This window comes from Saccopteryx leptura, chromosome 12 (genome assembly GCF_036850995.1).
Source record: "Saccopteryx leptura isolate mSacLep1 chromosome 12, mSacLep1_pri_phased_curated, whole genome shotgun sequence".
In the NCBI taxonomy this organism is placed as follows: Eukaryota; Metazoa; Chordata; class Mammalia; order Chiroptera; family Emballonuridae; genus Saccopteryx; species Saccopteryx leptura.
Genome location: NC_089514.1, coordinates 9,687,021 through 9,708,477, shown reverse-complemented (window position 1 = coordinate 9,708,477; position 21,457 = coordinate 9,687,021). Strand labels below are relative to the sequence as shown.

The following is a 21,457-nucleotide window of genomic DNA, read 5'->3' as shown; positions in this document are numbered from 1 at the left end:
ATAACTACACACACACACACACACACACACACACACACACACACAAAAGACAAGACCTAGGGACCAGGAAGGGGTATGCGGAGGTAAGTTTCTGCCGTTAGTTGTGTGATTTAGGCGAGTCCTATAACGAACGTCTCTCGGTCTCTCCTACAGGCGAGGACCCTCTGGTTGATGGGTACCTTCAGGCTGTTAAAGCTTGTTGTGTGTGTGTGTGTGTGTGTGTGTTTGTGTGTGCGCACGCGCGCTCGTGTACACGTGTGTTAAAGCTTTGTGAGTTGAAAAAAATCAGTCTCTTTTCTAAGCTTTGGAAAGGTAACTGGTGTCAGGCAGATGTCCCAGGGAAAAGAGAAAGAGGGGAAGGCAGAGCCACATACTGGAAGGAACGCCCACGGATGCTACCAGGTACCAGTTCAACCAGTGCTTTTCACACGTGAAGGTGCTCGTGAATGGGAGGTTGTGTGGGGTAGCCCTGAGGTCCTGTAGCGCCAACAGGCTGGTCCAGGGACTGCAAGGAGCTGAACCACCTAAGAAAGGAGGACTTTTGGAAGCTAAGGAAGGGTGATGGAAGAGAAAGGAACAGAGCAGGGGAAACAGGAAGGAACTTCATGTTGCCTGTGTTCTTTTTTTTTTCAGCAAGAATAGATCTTTAATGTTAGGATAGAAGACCATGAGAAATTAGCGCTTGATTTAGATCGTGTCCATTTACAGACAGTGTTGGAGAGTTAGTATTTTTACATTGGAGATATGTTCCCCCTTTATTCTAGGAAGCTAAAACAATTTGTTCGCTAACAAAGGTTTTCAAGGTCATTTTCACATAATAGCTCTTTTCGCTGAGAGAGTTATGTGTGTTTATATTCCAGCTGCAGTTACTGTATATCTCTTGTGGTCCCTCATCTAAGCATTTAGATTTTTTATGTGCATTCAATAGCATCGAAGGAAACAGCTCTTCCCTTTCACCCTTACTCGGGCACTGAGTGTGTTCTTGAGGCAGGCCCCAGGGAGTTTTCTCTTCTGCTGCATGCGACAGAAGTGAGCCCCCCTTGGATCTTGACCGGCCCTGCCTTCTATTCTCTCTCCTCGAGACCCCGTTGAGACTAGCTGGCAGAGCACGGGTGCATAGGGTCGCCTCCTTGTAGGTTAGCCTACTGCTGTCTGTCCTTCGCTGTGCCTCCGAATGGAACTCGTGTCCCCAGGTCTTCATTCTTTTTTTTTTTACTTTTTCTTTTTTTTTACAGAGACAGAGAGAGAGTCAGAGAGAGGGATAGACAGGGACAGACAGGAACGGAGAGAGATGAGAAACATCAATCATCAGTTTTTCGTTGTGACACCTTAGTTGTTCATTGATTGCTTTCTCATGTGCCTTGACCGCGGGCCTTCAGCAGACCGCGTGACCCCTTGCTTGAGCCAGTGACCTTGGGTCCAAGCTGGTGAGCTTTGCTCAAACCAGATGAACCCGCGCTCAAGCTGGCAACCTCGGGGTCTCGAACCTGGGTCCTTCTGCATCCCAGTCTGACACTCTATCCACTGTGCCACCGCCTGGTCAGGCCAGGTCTTCATTCTTTTTTTTTTTTGTATTTTTCTGAAGCTAGAAATGGGGAGAGACAGTCAGACAGACTCCCGCATGTGCCCGACCGGGATCTACCCGGCACGCCCACCAGGGGCGATGCTCTGCCCACCAGGGGGCGATGCTCTGCCCCTCCGGGGCGTCACTCTGCCCACCAGGAGGCGATGCTCTGCCCACCAGGGGGCGATGCTCTGCCCACCAGGAGGCGATGCTCTGCCCACCAGGGGGCGATGCTCTGCCCCTCCGGGGCGTCACTCTGCCACAACCAGAGCCACTCTAGCGCCTGGGGCAGAGGCCAAGGAGCCATCCCCAGCGCCCGGGCCATGTTTGCTCCAATGAAGCCTTGGCTGCGGGAGGGGAAGAGAGAGACAGAGAGGAAGGAGAGGGGGAGGGGTGGAGAAGCAGATGGGCACCTCTCCTGTGTACCCTGGCCGGAAATCGAACACGGGACTTCTGCACGCCAGGCCGACGCTCTACCACTGAGCCAACCGGCCAGGGCCCAGGTCTTCATTCTTTATGACACGTGAACAGCATTTCATATTGCCGGTCACTTCTCTTTCTAGATACACTTTCTTCACTTCCTTTCAGATAACGATTCTGCTTTGCCTTTGATCTAATTGGACGCCCCTGTTCCGTTTTCTGGCAGGTTCCTCTTCTCCCCCAGAGCCTGCTCCTTCTGCCTGGGAAGCTTGTGGCTGTTTTACTCCAGCCCTCTCCCTCCGCCCCACTCCACGCATCTTTTTCCTTTCCTGGTTACGCTTGTATCCTTTCTCTGACGTCATGGCCACAATGCCGACTGTATACTTGGTGCTTGAGTCCTTCTAGTGAACCACTGAGCGGCATTGAATTTGAGTCCTGTTCTGCTCTGGGCTGCAAGAGAATGACGTAGCTTCGTCTTGGTAGTCCAATGAGCATGGCATATTACACTTTTACAATGTATCTGAGAATATATGGTGTTTATTAAATACTGTTACTTCCCTCTCAAATAAAAAACTCCAATAAAAGTGTAGTAAAAATGTTTATTACATTTTTTGAATGCTTGTTGCCAGATTTGAAGGTTAGTCATCTGGCAACTTGTATGGTTATTTAGTGCCATTAGTAATCAAGAGTAAGGCAAATGTTTTTCAGAAACCCTCCCATGTATATTAAAACTCATTAAACTCACCTGCTATGTATTTTTCTTTGACTTTCAGCAACATTGTCTTTCATTCGATTCATTTCTCTTTTTTTAAAGATTTTATTTACTGATTTTTAGAGAAAGGAGTGAGAGAGAGACAAAGAGGGGGAGGAGAAGCAGGAAGCATCAGCTTGTAGTAATTGTTTCTCTTATGTGCCTTGACCGGTTTGCTTGGAGTTTCGAACCGATGACCTCAGCATTCCAGGCCAATGGTTTATCCACCACCCCACCACAGACAGGCTGACTCATTTCTTTTTTAGCATAAACAGAGCACCTGTTCTTCATCAGTTTAATTTTGAAAATGGAATGATTGAATATGTGACCTTTTGGGGTTGGGTGTGTTTTTTTCATCCAAAATAATGCCCTTTTGATTCATCCAAGTTGTTGTTACTTTGTTTTTAAAAAATTGCAGAGTTTTATTCCATGGTAGGAATGTAGGTTTAAAAAAAAATCATAAAACAGCAATGGCGAACGTTTACTAAGTGCTTATTACATGCCAAGTATTGTGCTAATACTGCTATATTCCTTTTTTTCCAACTAAAAGTTTTTATTTTTAATTGTGGTAAAATGTTCATAAAATTTGCCATCTTAACCATTTTTAAGTATACAGTTCAGTAGTGTTAAGTACATTCACATTTTTGTGCAATCAATCTCTAAAATTTTTCACCTTGCAAAGCTGAAACTCTGGCCCAGGCGTCCCCAAACTATGGCCCGCGGGCCGCAATGCGGCCCCCTGAGGCCATTTATCCATCCCCCACTACACTTCTGGAAGGGGCACCTCTTTCACTGGTGGTCAGTGAGAGGACCACTGTATTTGGCAGCCCTCCAATGGTCTGAGGGACAGTGAACTGGCCCCCTGTGTAAAAAGTTTGGAGACCCCTGATACCCATTAGACCAGTGGTCCTCAATCCCCTGGGCCACGGACCGGTTTAATGTCAGAAAATATTTTCACAGACCGGCCTTTAGGGTGGGGTGGATAAATGTATCACGTGACCGAGACAAGCGTCAAGAGTGAGTCTTAGACGGATGTAACAGAGGGAATCTGGTCATTTAAAAAACAAACAAGGCCCTGGCCGGTTGGCTCAGCGGTAGAGCGTCGGCCTGGTGTGCGGGGGACCCGGGTTCGATTCCCGGCCAGGGCACATAGGAGAAGCGCCCATTTGCTTCTCCACCCCCCCCCCTTCCTCTCTGTCTCTCTCTTCCCCTCCTGCAGCAGAGGCTCCATTGGAGCAAAGATGGCCCGGGCGCTGGGGATGGCTGCTTGGCCTCTGCCCCAGGCGCTAGAGTGGCTCTAGTCGCAGCAGAGCCATGCTCCGGAGGGGCAGAGCATCGCCCCCTGGTGGGCAGAGCATCGCCCCTGGTGGGCGCGCTGGGTGGATCCCGGTCTGGTGCATGCGGGAGTCTGTCTGACTGTCTCTCCCCGTTTCCAGCTTCAGAAAAATACAAAAATACAAAAAAAACAAACAACAAAAAAACAAACAAACCTCGTTCAGACTTAAATATTGATATAAATAAAATGGAAATAATGTAAGGTATTTATTCTTTCTCTGCGGACCGGTACCAAATGGCCCACAGACCGGTACCGGTCCGCGGCTCCAGGGTTGGGGACCACTGCATTAGACAACAATTCCCCATTTCCTTGTGCTCCCAACTCTGGCAACTGCCATTGTACTCTCAGCGTCTCCTGTGAATGGGATCATGCAGTGATTGTGCTTGTGACTGGCTTTATTCACTACACATAACGTTCTCAGGGCTCATCCATGCTGTAGCATGTGGTGGAGTTTCCTTCCTTTTTACGGCCGATAATATTCCGTTGTAGGTGCATGCCGCATTTTGTTTATTTACTTGTCCGTGGACGCTTGGGTTGCTGCTGCCGTCTGGTTACTGTGAATAATGCTGCTGTGAACTTGGCCCGCTTTGAGAAAACAGATGGCCTTGGTTTCTGCGATTAGCCTACGTGGAAGGCCGACTTTAAGTGCAGTTGATCCTCGTTATTTGCAGATACCATATTTGTGTATTTGTGAGGGGTTTGCTCACTCTCTCAAATTTATTTGTGATTTCAAAATCAATGCTTATGGTGCTTTGTAGGGTCATTCATGGTCAGGCACATGAACATGCCTGATGCGCATTTTCCCTGCAGCGCCGTCTTCTGGTTTCGGCCCCCACACTGTAGGCGCGTAGCCTTCGCGTGGTCTAGTTAGTGCCACGTTTTTGTTTCTTTGTATTGCTTTTGGTAATTTTGCTATTCAAAACAAAATGTAATGCTGAAGTACTGTCTAATATTCCTAAGAGTAAAAAGCTGTGCTGTACCTTATGGAGAAAATACATGTACGCTTCATTCACATATGAGTTTTAGTGTTGTTGGCTGTTGATTTCAATGAACAATTAATGAAACAATAAAGTATCTTTAATCAGAAACACACACACACACACACACACACACACAAAGTTCTGTACTGACTGGTTGACAGAAATGTTGTGACTGGAGGCTCATAGCAACCTAACTCTATTTCCCCTGGAACCAGTGGCTCAGTACTTGCTAATTCAGTTTTTGCTGTGACCTTATGGAACACAGTTCTTTGAATCAGGAGAATTGACAGCGTTTCCTATTATCATTGAAATCAATGTAGCGTGAGGGAAAGTCTCATTTATGTTCCACTTACTCTTCTACAATAGAATCCCGGGGTATGGATGTTTGCGTTGTGATTCAGAAGGTCCGAAGGGCTTTCACATCAACCGTACCAGTAACTCCGTGGTTGGTGTGGCTGCTCTAGCCTCACTCTAGATGAGGAATCAAAGCACAGAGAGCTGGTGTGGGTTGCGGCAGACACAACAGCCGCAACCCACACCAAACCCACACCGCAACCCACGTAGTAGTGGTACAGATGGACCTACAGCCCAGTTTCCCTGCTCCTTTTTTTTGGTGGGAATTTCCCTTTTCCACGTTGCCTTTCTACAGTTAGAGTGGGGAGAGGGACTGGATGCTTTTCTGAGTACTGGATTGTACAGATTCTGGTGTTAGCCATTTGAGGTGTTTGATCACATTCGTCTTCTCAGCCGCTCGCTGTGACAGGGGACGCTGCAATCTTTCCAGCGACGACACTGAAGGGAAAGGGGGCATTTTGCTAAGGAAGTATGTGCTAACTAGTGATGCTAGAATTTCACTCTTGACCCTTCAAAGAATATAGATTTTTTTGTTACTTCGTGTAGTTGTCTACTAAATCGTCCAGGAAAGATAACTGGAATTATACATAAATGTATAATTCTTAGCCTGACTTTCCAGTGTTCTTGCAGAATATCTGCTTAATGCTTCGACCCATTTGAATTTGTGGTTTCACTGATATCCACAAAATCCAAAAAATTAAAGTTAATACAGAAATGTTTTTCTCAAAGTTGTCCAAGTTTAATTTGCTATGCCTTAAGAGATAATTCATAATTCATGTTGTGAGGAGGATGTGTGTGTGTGTGTGTGTGTGTGTGTGTGTGTGTGTGTGTGTGAAGTGGATTTTTATTATAAATACATGCTTTCTTTCTAGAGTGGACGAAAATGTCTTTATTTAAAGCCCGTGATTGGTGGTCTACTGTTCTGGGAGACAAAGAGGAATTTGATCAAGGCTGTTTGTGTTTGGCTGATGTTGATAATAGTGGAAATGGACAAGGTAAGTAACTTACGACCATGCATCTTGAAACAAAGCATTACAGAGATGAACTCAAAGCTACTTCCTTTTAAAATGTGTGCTTTATATTATAGAACTTAAGTGAACTGTCATAATGATGCCCTAATTTTGAAGGTATTTTTCCTTGGAAACTATATTTGGGTAGCAGGATGATAAGTACAATTCTTACTTTGGCTTAGTTGTTTGCGTTTTTCTGGTTGTGTTGATTCTGTAAGTAAGTATTATAAGGCATCACTTAATTTGTTTTCATTTGTTGCAAAATTAGTAAAACTAGTAAGATATTTTGAATTTTGGAAAATTTTCTCTTTTAGAAATTATTTGAAAGATTACATTATTTTTATTGTTCATCTGTTTATTTTTATTCTCAAGATCTTATTGTCACCTAATAAAACAAAATATGAAACTTAGAACTAGATCACTTGGCCCTTTCTCTCTCTCTCATTTTCTTTTTTTTTTTTTTGGTATTTTTCCTGAAGTTGGAAACGGGGAGGCAGGCAGACAGACTCCCGCATGCGCCCGACCGGGATCCACCCGCACGCCCACCAGGGGGCGATGCTCTGCCCATCTGGGGCGTTGCTCTGTTGTGACCAGAGCCACTCTAGCGCCTGAGGCAGAGGCCATGGAGCCATCCCCAGCACCCGGGCCATCTTTGCTCCAATGGAGCCTTGGCTGCGGGAGGGGAAGAGAGAGACAGAGAGGAAGGAGAGGGGGAGGGATGAAGAAGCAGATGGGCGCTTCTCCTGTGTGCCCTGGCTGGGAATCGAACCCGGGACTTCTGCACGCCAGGCCGACGCTCTACCACTGAGCCAACTGGCCAGGGCCTCTCTCTCTTTTTTTTAATTGTATTTTTCTGAAGTTAGAAGTGGGGAGGCAGTCAGACAGACTTCTGCATGTGCCCCACGGGATCCACCCGGCATGCCCACCAGGGGGCGATACTCTGCCCATCTGGGGCGCCGCTCTGTTGTAACCAGAGCCATTCTAGTGCCTGAGGCAGAGGCCACAGAGCCATCCTCAGTGCCCAGGCCAACTTTGCTCCAATGGAGCCTTGGCTGCGGACAGGGAAGAGACAGAGAGAGAGGAAGGAGAGGAGGAGGGGTGGAGAAGCAGATGGGCGCTTTTCCTGTGTGCCCGGGCCGGGAATTGAACCCGGGACTCCTGCACGCCAGGCCGACGCTCTACCACTGAGCCAACTGGCCAGGGCCAGTATCTGGATTTTTGACAAGCTCCAAAGTTGAATGGTGACGTGCTAATGGTTTGAATGGTTTACGAATTACTGTTGATCTTATGGAGAGGAAGGTTAATGAGAGAAGTTTGGGCCATGCTCTCTTTGAGATAGAAATGTGTAGTAGGCGGAATAGAAGTAGAGATTTTGGAGTGAGCAGTAGCTGGTTGTATTTGAAGTCCTGAGAATGGGTGGAATGAACAGGGAGCAGAGGTGGAGTAAGAGGGATGGGACCTCAGGACCATAACCTGGACGATATGCGTATTAAAGGCGGAGGCTCGGGAAGTGTGGTCAGTAACGGATTCAGGGACGGGTGTAGTGGGACTGCTGCCTGACAGACGAGGTTCAGTGACATGAAGACGAAAAAGGTTCCACGCCTTTTAGCAGCAAGCAGTTCATTAGTGTTCTCGGTGAGGGTGGATGAGTGGGCACAAAGGTAACAAAATCTAGATTTTCACTGAGTATTTATAGCTCTTTAAAGAAATTTAGCTGTGAAGGGAAGAAGGGCGGATGATGACTGGGGTCATTGTAGGGTAAAGAAAGTTGGAGAAATTCAGTGTGTTGCACAGAGAATATAATTGATAGACTGGGGATCCAGAGGAGACAGTCAGAGATGGGACAGGTGTGCGGATGGAAGGGCTGACTTTAGACAGCATGAGAGATATTCTCACTGCGGCAGAAGGCAAGAAGGTAAGAACGGAAACGGACAAAGAGAAGTTTGCAGGTCGGGTTGGGAAGTTGAGGCAGGAAAGCCAGTTGACCCCTACTTTCTTGGAAGTGAACACAGAGTGAAAGGATGATTTTAGGCATCTTGAAACTGTTTTAGGTGAGGTTGACTCAATACATAGAAAAAGAATTCCTTGCTCATCTTTTTTTTTTTTTTTTGTGATACAGAGAGAGAGACAGAAAGAGGGACAGATAGGGACAGACAGGAAGAGAGAGAGAGTGATGAGAAGCATCAATTCTTTGTTGCGGCACCTTAGTTCTTCATTGATTGCTTTCTCATATGTGCCTTGACTGGGGGACTATAGCAGACTGAGTGACCCTTGTTCAAGCCAGTGACCTTGGGCTCAAGCTGGTGAGCTTTGCTCAAACCAGATGAGCCCATGCTCAAGCTGGCAACCTCAGGGTCTCGAACCTGGGTCCTCCGTGTCCCAGTCCGATGCTCTATCCACTTCGCCACCGCCTGGTCAGGCCCTTGGTCATCTTGAGGTCCCTGTTGAAATAAGACCCTGTGTGTTCAAAGTGGTACCTACTCCCCTGCTCTTCTCAGTTCAGATTCAGACTCTTGAGAGGAATAATGAGAGTGGGCGTGAGAGAGAATCTGACTGGTCCAGCTGAGATTACATGCCAAGCTGTGGCCCAGAGGGAGAGCTTATTACAAGGATCAGTAGAAAACACATAAGGCTCAATGAAAAATGGCTCCTAAGTTTGTCTTTCAGCTGCTCAGCATGTATAGCTCCCATGGGGCCGTTGCCCCTGTACAACTGCACGTGCATGTCTGCAGGGGAGATGACGTGCACCCACTGCTTCAGAGGCCCTTCCGGGGAGCCCTGGCTCCTCAAGACCAGGCCCTCTGGGTGATCCCTGTCTGTTGTCATTCAGTCATGAGCACGATCCGATACTCTGCTGCCTCTAGACTAAGTGGTACAGTCTGTGTTCACAGCCTGTAAAGAAGAAGAGAAGGAAACACTTAGAAGAAATTAGAATGGAGGAGGAAAAATTGCATGGTAACCTGAAGAAGTCATGTTGGGGGCTTCCTTCTGTTTTGCAGCTGGTCACCAGGCAGTGTAACCATACTGATAAATATAGTTTTCAACCTTGACTAGCCTTCTGTGTGGTTAGTGTTGGCAGGCCCAGGCTCCCTGTGAAGCTTCTAGGATCCTTCTTGGCCTTTTCTAGTTTCTCCAGGCCTTCTCTGCTTGTAGACGTTTCATTCCCATCTCTGCCTCCATTGTCACGTGGTCTTCTTGGATGTCTTTGTCCTCATGGGGCACGCTCCTCCCTCTGTCTCCATTTTCTCTTCTATAAGGATACTAACAGAAGGTCACATTTGATCGACTGTGACCTCACCTTAACTTGATTACATCTGCAAAGACCCTATTTCCATATAAAGTCACAGGTACTTGGGGTTAGGACTTCAACATATCTTTTTGGGGACATAATTCAACCTACAACACCTATCTAACCATTTCTCCTCTTGTACCCAAGACTAGACATTGTTAATTGGAGGATTTTATCTAATAAATCTTCAGAACCTCTTTAATACAGTGTTATTGGCAGCCATAACCAACTGTAGAGGTGCCACTGCGGTTAAATCCGTTTGTGACCTTATACTAGTTCTTTGATAAAATGACTTGCTTTGATTGGGTTAAATTATGACTACTGATAACCAAACCGAGGCATAGGACAAAATCTACTATGTTAGTACATTTGACTGTCGGTCAATGTAAAGCCGTTTTTGAAAAGCTACATGTTATTAAAGTAAGATCACTTTAATTACATCTGTTGGCAGACTGGGCCTTGTATATGAAGCAAGACTCAGTTCTTTTAATTTTTAGATTTCTGTTGTAGACATTGGAAAGTTTATTTCCGAATAAATTTTGTTTGTTTGTTTCTTCCTATTTCTTTTTTTTTAATCTCTCTGCAGATAAAATAATTGTGGGTAGCTTTATGGGATACCTGCGAATCTTTAACCCCCGTCCTGTAAAAATAGGAGATGGAGCTCAGCCTGAAGATTTGCTTCTAGAAGTTCACCTCCAAGACCCAGTACTGCAGGTGGAGGCGGGGAAGTTTGTTTCGTAAGTACAGCCCGCAGATGCTGCTGGTTTTTTTTTTTTTTTTTTAATATTTTTCTGAAGCTGGAAACGGGGAAGCAGTCAGACAGACTCCCGCATGCGCCCGAACGGGTTTCACCCGGCACGCCCACCAGGGGGCGATGCTCTGCCCACCAGGGGGCGATACTCTGCCCCTCTGGTGTGTTGCTCTGTTGCGAACAGAGCCACCCTAGCACCTGGGGCAGAGGCCACAAAGCCATCCCTAGTGCCTGGGCCAACTTTTGCTCCGATGGAGCCTCGGCTGCGGGAGTGGAAGAGAGACAGAGAGGAAGGAGAGGGGGAGGGGTGGAGAAGCAGATGGGCGCTTCTGTGTACCCTGGCCAGGAATCGAACCTGGGACTTCCGCACACCAGGCCGACGCTGTACCACTGAGCCAACCGGCCAGGGCCGCAGATGCTGCTGTTTTATTTTACTTGGACTGTATCAGTCCCTTCCTCGGTCACATTTGTGGATTTTTCAAAGGAAAAAACACTATCTGTGAATTTGGTATATGTTCTGGGTATGTTACCTGGGTGTTCCTCATGTATTTTTTTTTATTTTTTATTTTTTATAGTATGGAAGCTTATATAATTTAGTATCAAATCACTTAGGACTTCTTTTTTTATAGTAATAGACCTAAGATGATGATAGATCAGAAACTTAAAGGAAAAGAGGTAAGCTTCTGAAAATGACCAAATAAAGACATTGAAAGTATTCGCCTAACTTAAAACATTGAATGTGTCCAGCTTATATAGACATCTCTTTATATATAATTAGACAAAGTAGCAGTTACGCTATTTGGCATATAACTTTGAAGCTTTAAAATGAATTATGTCTTTGGGGGTAGAGAGGGCCTTAATTTCTTAAGAGAAGCCAGATCAACCCACAGGGTTGTCTTCCCTTATAAGAGCTTTGTTTCAGAGGACTTTATATTTTTAAATCTAATTTATTTTAGAAAACTATTTATTAGCTTGCCTTTTATTTAATATATCTGCTTTTTATTTACTGATGATATTGCTGGTTTTATCTTATTTTCATATGTACATTTTCTTAAAATTTCTTGACATTGGTTAATAACATGATATAAAATTACAAAAAAAATTTCTAGTGTGCAATTCTGTGCCACAGCATCTGTACGTTGCGTGTGTGCCCACCACCCAGAGCCCGGCCCCCTTCTGTCACCATCTGTGTGTCCCCTGTCCCTCTGCTAACCACCATACTGTTGTTTGTGTCTACCAGTTTGTTTTGTTTGTTCGTTCGTTGATATCTCACATGTGAGGGGAACGTTATGGTGCTTGTCCTTTTCCGTCTGACTTGTTTTGCTTAGCATGATGCTCTCAAGATCCCTCCATGTGGCAGGATTTTATCCTTAAACCTCTTTTTTCTTAATCACTCATAAAAGTATCCATCGTGGAAGGTTATGTAGACGGAGGTGGTCTTATCTCCCCCTGCCTCTTCCTTTTGACCCCTTCCTTCCTCCTCCAGTCTGGGAGCGGCCAGAGCCCTGGAGTTGAGCTGCATTTGCTCATAGTACGTAATCTATCGGCCCAGCTTCCCTTTATTCAGACCCTGAGTCCTGCTAGAAAAGCCTGAACAACTGCCCCCACCACCACGCCCTTCTCCTGAGACGTGTCCTTCTTCTGGGACACCGCTTCTTGGCCGCTGCCGGCCAGGGCTCTTGAGCACTGTGACAGGGTGGACCGGGGAGACTGACGGGCCTGGTTGGCAGATATCTACCCCATGTGCACTTAGCACACATCATACGTGATGGGTTTATAAAGTGAGGCGATGAAGCGGTTCTTTGCCTCTAAAAAGCACGTTTACCTTTTTGATTTTTTATAAAGTCGAATGCGGTGACAGTCCTTCTGTCTAGGAGTCCTATGTGTGGCTTTCATCTGTAGGCTGGCTTGTAGGAGGACACTGTACTAGAAGTAATTGACTAGCACTATCTCATTACTCTTATCTATAGGAAACTAGCTGGAGCTCAGAGCTTTAGGCCACCCAGCCAGGATTCGCAGCCAGGTCTGTTTTTCATGACCTCTCTTTCTGAGCGTGATGCAAAAATTGTTTTGAGAGTTCAGGGCACATGTAAAAATTTTCTGAAGGCAATATCGATTATGTGATTGTTGTGTATATTTACATTTTCTGGTAGTAGAGTAAGTGGTGAGTATATATTCATGGTAATGGAGTTTTGAAGGTATTACCTAATGTCATTCTTATTTTCTAAATGAGCAGCTAACCCTCTGGAGGATTGAGTGATCATACAAATATCAAGGTGCAGAGTCAAGACCCCTAACCCCAGTCTTCAGATTTCAGTGACAGTTAAACTATTAAGCACAGGTCATAAGCTGGAGGCCTGCTTGCAGGTGTGTCTGAAATGGAAAAGACTTGTTGTAAAGCCAGTAGCCACAGCCACCATTACAGCTGCCTGGCCCATGCAGGTTCGCATTAGATTCGGATGGTAATGAAACAACGGAGCGGAGAACTGGTGGGCCATTAGCTTTAATCCTAGCTTGCACCCGTCGGGCAAGAAATAGTACACATAGTGGAAAAGCACTTCCCTTTCCATTCAGGGCTCCCAAAGCCACTGACTTATCCGAGTTTCCTAGAATCAAAGGTTTCTAGCTCACCAACCTTATTCACCTCTGTTCCCCATCTCCTTCTCTCTGCACAAACTGGCTTCTCCTTCAGCACTCTGTCATCTTGGCTGCTTCTCCTCTCCTCCACGTGGCCTTTCTCTGCTCTTCTCCAGCATGGGCTCCTCTGCCCCATTTTATAGTGTAGAAATCAAAACCTTTAATCCAATATACAAACAAGGAAGTCTCTGATACAAAATCACTTATATGAGGCATAATGGGATTCCTCATGAGAGTGCACCACCCACATCATGCAATCAGTCAAGGGTGTGGGGAAAAGCTTAGTCTTAAAACTAAGCCTTAGGCTATAACAACCCAGACTGCTTACAGCCTGTCCCCCACACCCAATGCAAACTATAAGCGAGCAAACATATACCTCATATTGCAAACTTATTTGACCAACACTTGCCTACATTTAAGAACCAGGAGCCTGACCTCTGGTGGTGCAGTGGGTAAGGACGTCGACCTGGAAGGTGTAGGTTGCTGGTTCGAAACCCCAGGCTTGCTCAGTCAAGGCACATACAAGAAGCAACTGCGAATTGATACTTCCTGCTCCTCCCTTCCCCCTGCCTTCTCTTTCGCTCTCTCTCGCCTCTCTCTAAAATCAATAAAATCTTAAAAAAAAAAAAAAAGCACCAGGAAGAGATCAGCAGTGTATGATGTCAGTTTGGCTCAAATAAAATCTCCATGAAAAAAAAAATCAGGAGATGTCACAGAAAACCCCTGCCTTCTGGCTTTTCTTGAAAAAAGTGTGGAGGTCTGGCCACCAGCCCAGAACCGAGCAGTAGTGGCCTCCCTTCGCCTGGCCCCGGTCTCCAGGCATCGCAGCCATTGACACTCTTTCCTCACTCACACCCACTGGCCTGACCCTGAGGACTCTGAATTTTGGATTTCTAGACTGCACCTTCCTGGTCGCTGGAAACCACATGATAGGAGCTGGGCAGTGAAGCGGTGACGGTGGCCAAACTGAGATGCCTTCAGCGCCTTTCATGCTATTTCAGAGCTGGGAGTGACACATACCATTTACAGTCATCACCGTCCTTACGAGTGATGAGCATTCTGTTGGTGCTTCATACTATACAAGGGGCTTTCGCAAGATTTTACTTCCTGCAATGGAAACTTCTTATTTTCTGGAAGGGGAAACAGGCTCAGGGAGATGAAGTGACTTGCCCGAGGACACAGGCTGATGAGCCAGAGAGCCAGGACCTGCCTTGGATGTCTTGACGATGAGAGAGCACCCCTGAAGGGGCCTTTCGTATGAATGAATCTCGGGGAAGCTCCCGAGGCTTCAATCCCAGCCCCTGAGCCTCTGGGATGGTCACATTGGCTGTTCATTACCTTTGTTTCTCGTCTTAGGATGTTATCTAGTGCAGTGGTCCCCAACCTTTTTTGGGCCATGGACCGGTTTAATGTCAGAAAATATTTTCACGGACCGGCCTTTAGGGTGAGACGGATAAATGTATCACGTGACCAAGACAAGCATCAAGAGTGAGTCTTAGACGGATGTAACAGAGGGAATCTGGTCATTTTTAAAAAATAAAACATCGTTCAGACTTAAATATAAATAAAATGGAAATAATGTAAGTTATTTATTCTTTCTCTGTGGACCAGTACCAAATGACCCACAGACCGGTCCCGGTCCGTGGCCCGGGGGTTGGGATGGGGACCACTCATCTAGTGAATTGTTCCATTTACTCATGGTAGACTGTGGTTATAATTGCATTTAAAAATTGTTGTAAAATTTTTTGGTTACATCTGAAACTAATATTTAAACCTTTCAAACTTTCCCCGTTTTTCAGAGGCACTGAAATGCTTTATTTGGCTGTGTTGCATTCTAGAAAACTTTGTGTCTACTCTGTCTCAGGTAAGAAACGTTTTTTTCTAATGTAGAATTTGTATGAAAAACTGGGCTTTTTAATAGTATGAAAGAATAGATATTTTCTAATGTTGACATGGGAGGGAACACAAAACATTTGGTTGAACGTTTTCTTATCTTGATTAGAATTTTTGGTTACTTATTTATTTATTTATTTTTTCATTTTTCTGAAGCTGGAAACAGGGAGAGACAGTTAGACAGACTCCCGCATGCGCCCGACCGGGATCCACCCGGCACGCCCACCAGGGGCGACGCTCTGCCCACCAGGGGACGATGCTCTGCCCATCCTGGGCGTCGCCATGTTGCGACCAGAGCCACTCTAGCGCCTGAGGCAGAGGCCACAGAGCCATCCCCAGCGCCCGGGCCATCTTTGCTCCAATGGAGCCTTGGCTGCGGGAGGGGAAGAGAGAGACAGAGAGGAAAGCGCGACGGAGGGGTGGAGAAGCAAATGGGCGCTTCTCCTGTGTGCCCTGGCCGGGAATCGAACCCGGGTCCTCCGCACGCTAGGCCAATGCTCTACCGCTGAGCCAACCGGCCAGGGCTACTTATTTTTTTTCAAATTTGTATTTCTTGATTTTAAAGAAAAACATTTGTTTGCCCACTTATTTATGCATTCACTGGTTGATTCTTATATTTGTCCTGACTGGGGATTGAACCTGTAACCTTAGTGTGTTGGGACAATACTCTAACCAATTGAGCTACCTGGCCAGGTCTCATTTATTCTTTCAGGGACTTAGGCTGTTAAATATTCTTGGTCTGTGACCCTGGCCAGTTGGCTCAGTGGTAGAGTGTCGGCCTGGCGTGCAGGAGTCCCGGGTTCGATTCCCGGCCAGGGCACACAGAAGAAGCGTCCATCTGCTTCTCCACCCTTCCCCCTCTCCTTCCTCTCTGTCTTTCTCTTCCCCTCCTGCAGCCAAGGCTCCACTGAAGCAAAGTTTGCCCAGGCGCTGAGGATGGCTCTGTGGCTTCTGCCTCAGGCACTAGAATGGCTCTGATTGCAACAAAGCGACGCCCCAAGATGGGCAGAGCATCGCCCCCTGGTGGGAATGCCGGGTGGATCCCGGTTGGGCGCATGCGAGAGTCTGTCTGACTGCCTCCCCATTTCCAGCTTCGGAAAAATATAAAAATATATATATATTCTTGGTCTGCTATATCCATGTACACTTAGATTTCTAGTAGAGGGTTCTTTGTAATCTCTTTCCTCTCAGGAACTGTGTCCAGGATTGCCTAGGATAATATTGACCTAATAGAGGCCAATTCTGGGTACTTAGGACACTCGAGTCTTAAGAAATATTCAATGGCAATAACAAAATTCATTAGACACTGAGTCATAGTGGTTTAAAGTACATTTTCTTTGGTGAACCTCAGAGTTTTTTCTTTAGAGTTCTAATTTCTTGGCCTTTGGTTGTCTTCCGTCAACCAGACCTCAAGGTACTTACTTGAGGCTTAATCGGGTTTCCTTCCTGACACCGTTCTCAGGGGACCAGTATGATGGGGACATGTGGCGCCGTTTCAGCATTTTTGGCCCTTAATTCAATTTAAAAGGTATCTTAAAAATTTTTGTTTCAGTTATTAGACAAATCTTAGTGCAAGTTGTGAGACTTCTTTTTACGGATAGCAACCCCCGGCAGTGGTTTTCTGGGTGCTGCAAAGGCGGGGGGTCTGTGGGCCGGTGGCCGCACCTCGCTTCCCTGACTCCCCTTTCTGCAGCCTCTCCCAGCGGCCGTAGGCTGACGATGTGTATATTTCCCGGGGCTCGGCTTCAGTTGAAAAGCAGGGCAGTTCAAAAGCAGGGCAGTTCACGTTTTTGTTCTCTTGAAAATGTTTTTTGAGGTTCCTGCCTGAACTTTCACCCAGCATTTTCCCGTAACAGGGGAAGCATAAACGTTTTCTAGGGCCAGGAAAGCCACAGATGGAAGTGCTGCTGAACTTGACATCCTCACCCCTAACCACCCACTCCCCAATTATTATTATTATTATTATTATTATTATTATTTTCTTATACACAGGGTGTGGCTAAAAAAGATTTGAGGCAATCTAAAGGAGATCTCCTGGACATCAAACACTCCTCATAGTCAGGGGCCCCGGGGTTGACTTCTCTCTGGTGGGTGATATGTCATCACAAGTATGCTTCTTGTAGAGTATTGGGAAACCGCTGTATTAGGCTTGCTCATTTGCACTTTGCATGATTAGTATGTAAGTGTTGGTCAAATAAGTTTGTAAATATGGTGTATATGTTTGCTCACTTATAGTTTGCATTGGGTGTGGGAGATAGGCTGTAAGCAGGCAGGATCCTTATAGCCTAAGGCTTAGTGTTAAGACTAAGCCTTTCTCACCCTTTTAATACTAAGATCTTTTTAACATCCTTCCAATACTGAGATCTTCTCAAAACTAAGCTTTTCCCCACACCCTTGACTGTTGCATGATGTGGGTTGGTGCACTCTTATGAGGAATCCTGTTTATGCCTCAGATAAGTGGCTTTGTACCTGAGACTTTCTTATTTGTATATTGGCTTAAAGGCTTTAATTTCTACACTATAAACTGAGGCAGACCAGGGACTTTCTCACGTGGTTCCTGCCATCAGCATTGCAGAGAAGAGGCAGCCCAGAATGGTGGAGTGCTGAAGGAGAAGCCAGTTTGTGCAGTTTGTGCAGAGAGAAGGAGATGGGGAACAGAGGTGAATAAGGCTGCTGGGGCCTTTGATTCTAGGAAACTCGGATAAGTCAGTGGCTTTGGGATCCTGAATGGAAAGGGAAATGTTTTCCCACTGTGTGTATTTCTCACCTGCTGGTGCGAGCTAGGATTAAAGGTAACGGCCCACCAGTTCTTGGCTCCATTGTTTGATTATCGTCTGTCCGAATCAAATGCGAACCTGCTTGGGCCAGGTGGCTGTGATGGTGGCCACGGCTGCTGGCTTTACAGCAAGACCATGGCAGGGCCACATGTGTGTAGCCTGTGTAAGGCAACGGCTGCTTAGGTGGATTGCGGATGCCCCCCACTGTGAGGGGCCGGTTGGCTGTTGCTTTGCCTGCTGCCATGAGGAGCGGTTTTCCCCTGCTGGTTTGCTTCTCTGCCGCTGGAAAACTCTATTAAAAGGAACAGCCCAATGCTTTCCGACTCTGCAATTTCTCTGCCGTCTACCCGAATCCAATGTGGACCTGCCCGGCCTCAGCCACCGGCATTCCAGAGAAAAACAGCAGACTCTTGCTGACCTGAAGCGAGCCCATCTTTCAACCCTCGACCTTCCGAACGAGCACGAGAAGGCCAGGCTGACAGGTGGCGGTGGAAGGGACGTATTCCCAGCGCTGCCCTCTTTTGGGGAATTGTCATTGGCTCGGCACGTCCTCTGAGAGTTGTTTAGGGGTGGACAGCAGGGACTGGAGGTAGAGCCCCGGATCTAAAGACCTCGTCTGAGTCCTCTGTCCTTTACCTGCCGTGTGATTTGGGAGGAAGTTTTTTTTACATTTTTCTTGAATATAAGGTGCCTCAGTCCTAAAGTGGAAATAGAAATACTTTTATTCTTACAACCTCAGTGTACACTGGTAAATCCTTCTGGACAAAAAAACAAATAAATGCTCATGTATACAGATATATCTGTCTGTATGTGTATACATATGTGCATCTATATTTAGAATGTTCTAAAGATTCTAATACTATACAGTTTGGGGGCTTTTATTGGCTTTATAATATTTTAACTTTTTCTTTAACTTTTGCATTTTTGAGTGAATGACAGAGATGCTTCTTTATGGAAAAAGTTGTGTTCTTAATCCTTTTCCTTTTGAACACCTCTTTCAATCTTAATGCTCTTCTTGTCTGACCACTGGGATATAGCTTCAACCGTAAGTACTCTGGAAAACTTAACAAGCAGAGAATAAAATCCGGGCTGATGATCGTTTCCCATTTGGAAAGAACTAGAAAGTGATTATAGCACATATGATTTGTTAAATTCAGAGAAAGTCTTTTTGTTTCCAAGGAGATTCTTCGTGGCAGACTTCAAATGAAACATCATTATCCTGTTTACTTGCTGAGGAAAGCGTTAGAAGAGCTCTCCATGAAATGAGAATATAATGTGTTAGGGCTCGGTATTTTGAGGACTGGGACAGAAAATTGAATTGCTCAAAAGTGCGGGGAATTGTTTTCCTAGACACGTTGAGTCATGTCTTTGTGCTGTTATTGTTTGTAAGTGCAAGCAACCTAATCTCATTTCTTTCAGAACTGCACTCGGAGGGTTTTGTTGTTATTTAAATAATTACACTTTACTCAGACATAATGAAAATGGATTACAAAGTGTCACCCAGGGTAGTGTTTCCTCTAATGGTGTAATCTAGCCGAGGCTGAATTGTTCTAGCTGCGTCGGCACTCGGTGTCACCGCCATGCTAATTGTTCATAACACACGACGTTTCTGTGCTTTGTCACTTTAAATTTTACTGAAATTGAATTACTTTGAATTGGTGTAGAGGAGGAGAAGGAATTAATGTTTCTTAATGTAAACAAATACAAAGCAATAAAAGGACTGTTTTTTTCCTTCTAGGAACCCTGGGTAATGTGGAACATGGGAATCAGTATCAGGTCAAACTGGTGTATGAGCATACCCTTCAGAGAACAGCCTGCAACATGACTTACGGACAGTTCGGCGGGGTGAAAGGTAATCTGCGTCTATCCGAGAATGTGTCATTGCAAGTGCCAGGTTTACAATAATGCAGCAGGTCCTCAAATACTGTCATTGTGCTCAGTGTCCTTTCACTAGAACGCTGATGGGGTGTCGCAGACACTTAACTTTTGTTAATATTCTGTAGCCTCTGTTAAAGTAGGTTTCATTAGATGTCCATTTTCTTAAAGTTGAGGAACCTATCTGTGATGGTAAGTGAGGACCTACTTGGCCATATTAAAATGGACGATTATGTGATATGAAACTCAGAGAGAATGAAACATATTTTACCAAAAGCTTTATATTCAAATACTCAAGCAAAAACAACAAGAAAGGAACACTTTAGACATTAAAATGTTTTATTTTCATATAACCAGCACTTGTACGGGGTCCACAGAGACATGTCTAAAACTCTCTTGCCTTCGAGTTTTGTCTTCCATACCCGAGCTGACTGAAATTGAGCAGTTTTTGTGTGGTGGGGCCCTGTGCCTGCCTCTCCGCGGAAAAGGGGGCGTCAGGGCGAAGCTGCAGACCCCTCTGTGCACCCACCCATCTCCGAGGCCACCTGCACGAGGGCGCCTGACCGGGACACGTGGAGACAGAAATGCAGGCCTGGTCCTGCCCGTCAGGCCGGAGGCCCTGGCCTGGCGTAACCCCCAGAGGAAGGGTGCCTTTCCCGAGTGTCGCGAAGGCGTCCCCTTTACCCATGCCAGCTCACTGCGCTTGGCTTCCTCTCACTTTGCGGGTCCCTTTTTCTCTTTAGCCCTAGGGCCTCCAGAGCCCGGGGTGTGGCAATGGCGTGTGTGCACTGTGGCTTTTGGCGTGGGAGGGTTTTTTTTTTTTTCTGAAGCTGGAAACGGGGAGAGACAGTCAGACAGACTCCTGCATACGCCCGACCGGGATCCACCCGGCACGCCCACCAGGGGCAACGCTCTGCCCACCAGGGGGCAACGCTCTGCCCCTCCGGAGCGTCGCTCCGCCGCGACCAGAGCCACTCTAGCGCCTGGGGCAGAGGCCAAGGAGCCATCCCCAGCGCCCGGGCCATCTTTGCTCCAATGGAGCCTTGGCTGCGGGAGGGGAAGAGAGAGACAGAGCGGAAGGAGGCGGGGGGGTGGAGAAGCAAATGGGCGCCTCTCCCATGTGCCCTGGCCGGGAATCGAACCCGGGTACCCCGCACGCCAGGCCGACGCTCCACCGCTGAGCCAACCGGCCAGGGCCGGGAGGGTTTTTAAGTAGAAGCCATCCCCTGTCACTCCACCATGCTGGGTGGGTTAGAGAGGCTGCCGGTGCTCAGCGGGGGACTGGAGGCCAGGCGGTGACACACACTTGTGTGATTTTGTGTCTGCGTGTGTGAGCCGGTGGCGCCTGCAGAACACATGACTCGGGCTCATGTTTCTGTGAGTCGTTGAGCCCATTGTCTGAAAAAGGAGCCGACTTATGTTAGCTTTTCCTTTGGCGACAGGGAGAAAATGACTTCTTTGGGAAGTTGCTTAAAAGGGTAGTGTGTACATTATATCTCAATAAAACAACAACAACAACAAGTTAGCCAGGGATAAAAGCTAATGCTGGAGAGGTGATGATAGTCTCCATATCCGACATTGCTCGTGACCCTGTGAAATAAAACGACACAGCCCTCTTGTAAGGCAGGTTGGTTATTAAGAACCATGAAAATGTTCTTAGATGCTGAAGTGTGACTTTATGGGAATGTATGTATGTTAGGAAATGATCCAAAATATGGAAAAGTCATATCAAGTTGCTATTTACTAATTTATTCTTCCTTCTTTCTGTCTTCTCTTCCATTTGTATATACATATGTGTATTTATTTGTAATATAAAAAAT

At 46.3% G+C, this 21,457-nt stretch overlaps 1 protein-coding gene across 2 annotated transcripts in view; it reads left to right on the top strand.

Annotated features, from left to right (window-relative positions):
- BBS9 (Bardet-Biedl syndrome 9) overlaps positions 1–21,457 on the top strand; it is a 384,264-nt gene that overhangs the window by 26,568 nt on the left and 336,239 nt on the right. For both annotated transcript variants that reach the window (XM_066354391.1, XM_066354392.1), the window contains 4 exons: positions 6,278–6,400; positions 10,291–10,441; positions 14,892–14,956; positions 19,501–19,614. In XM_066354391.1, coding sequence (XP_066210488.1) covers positions 6,278–6,400; positions 10,291–10,441; positions 14,892–14,956; positions 19,501–19,614 — 453 coding nt within the window. The remainder of the gene's footprint in view (positions 1–6,277; positions 6,401–10,290; positions 10,442–14,891; positions 14,957–19,500; positions 19,615–21,457) is intronic.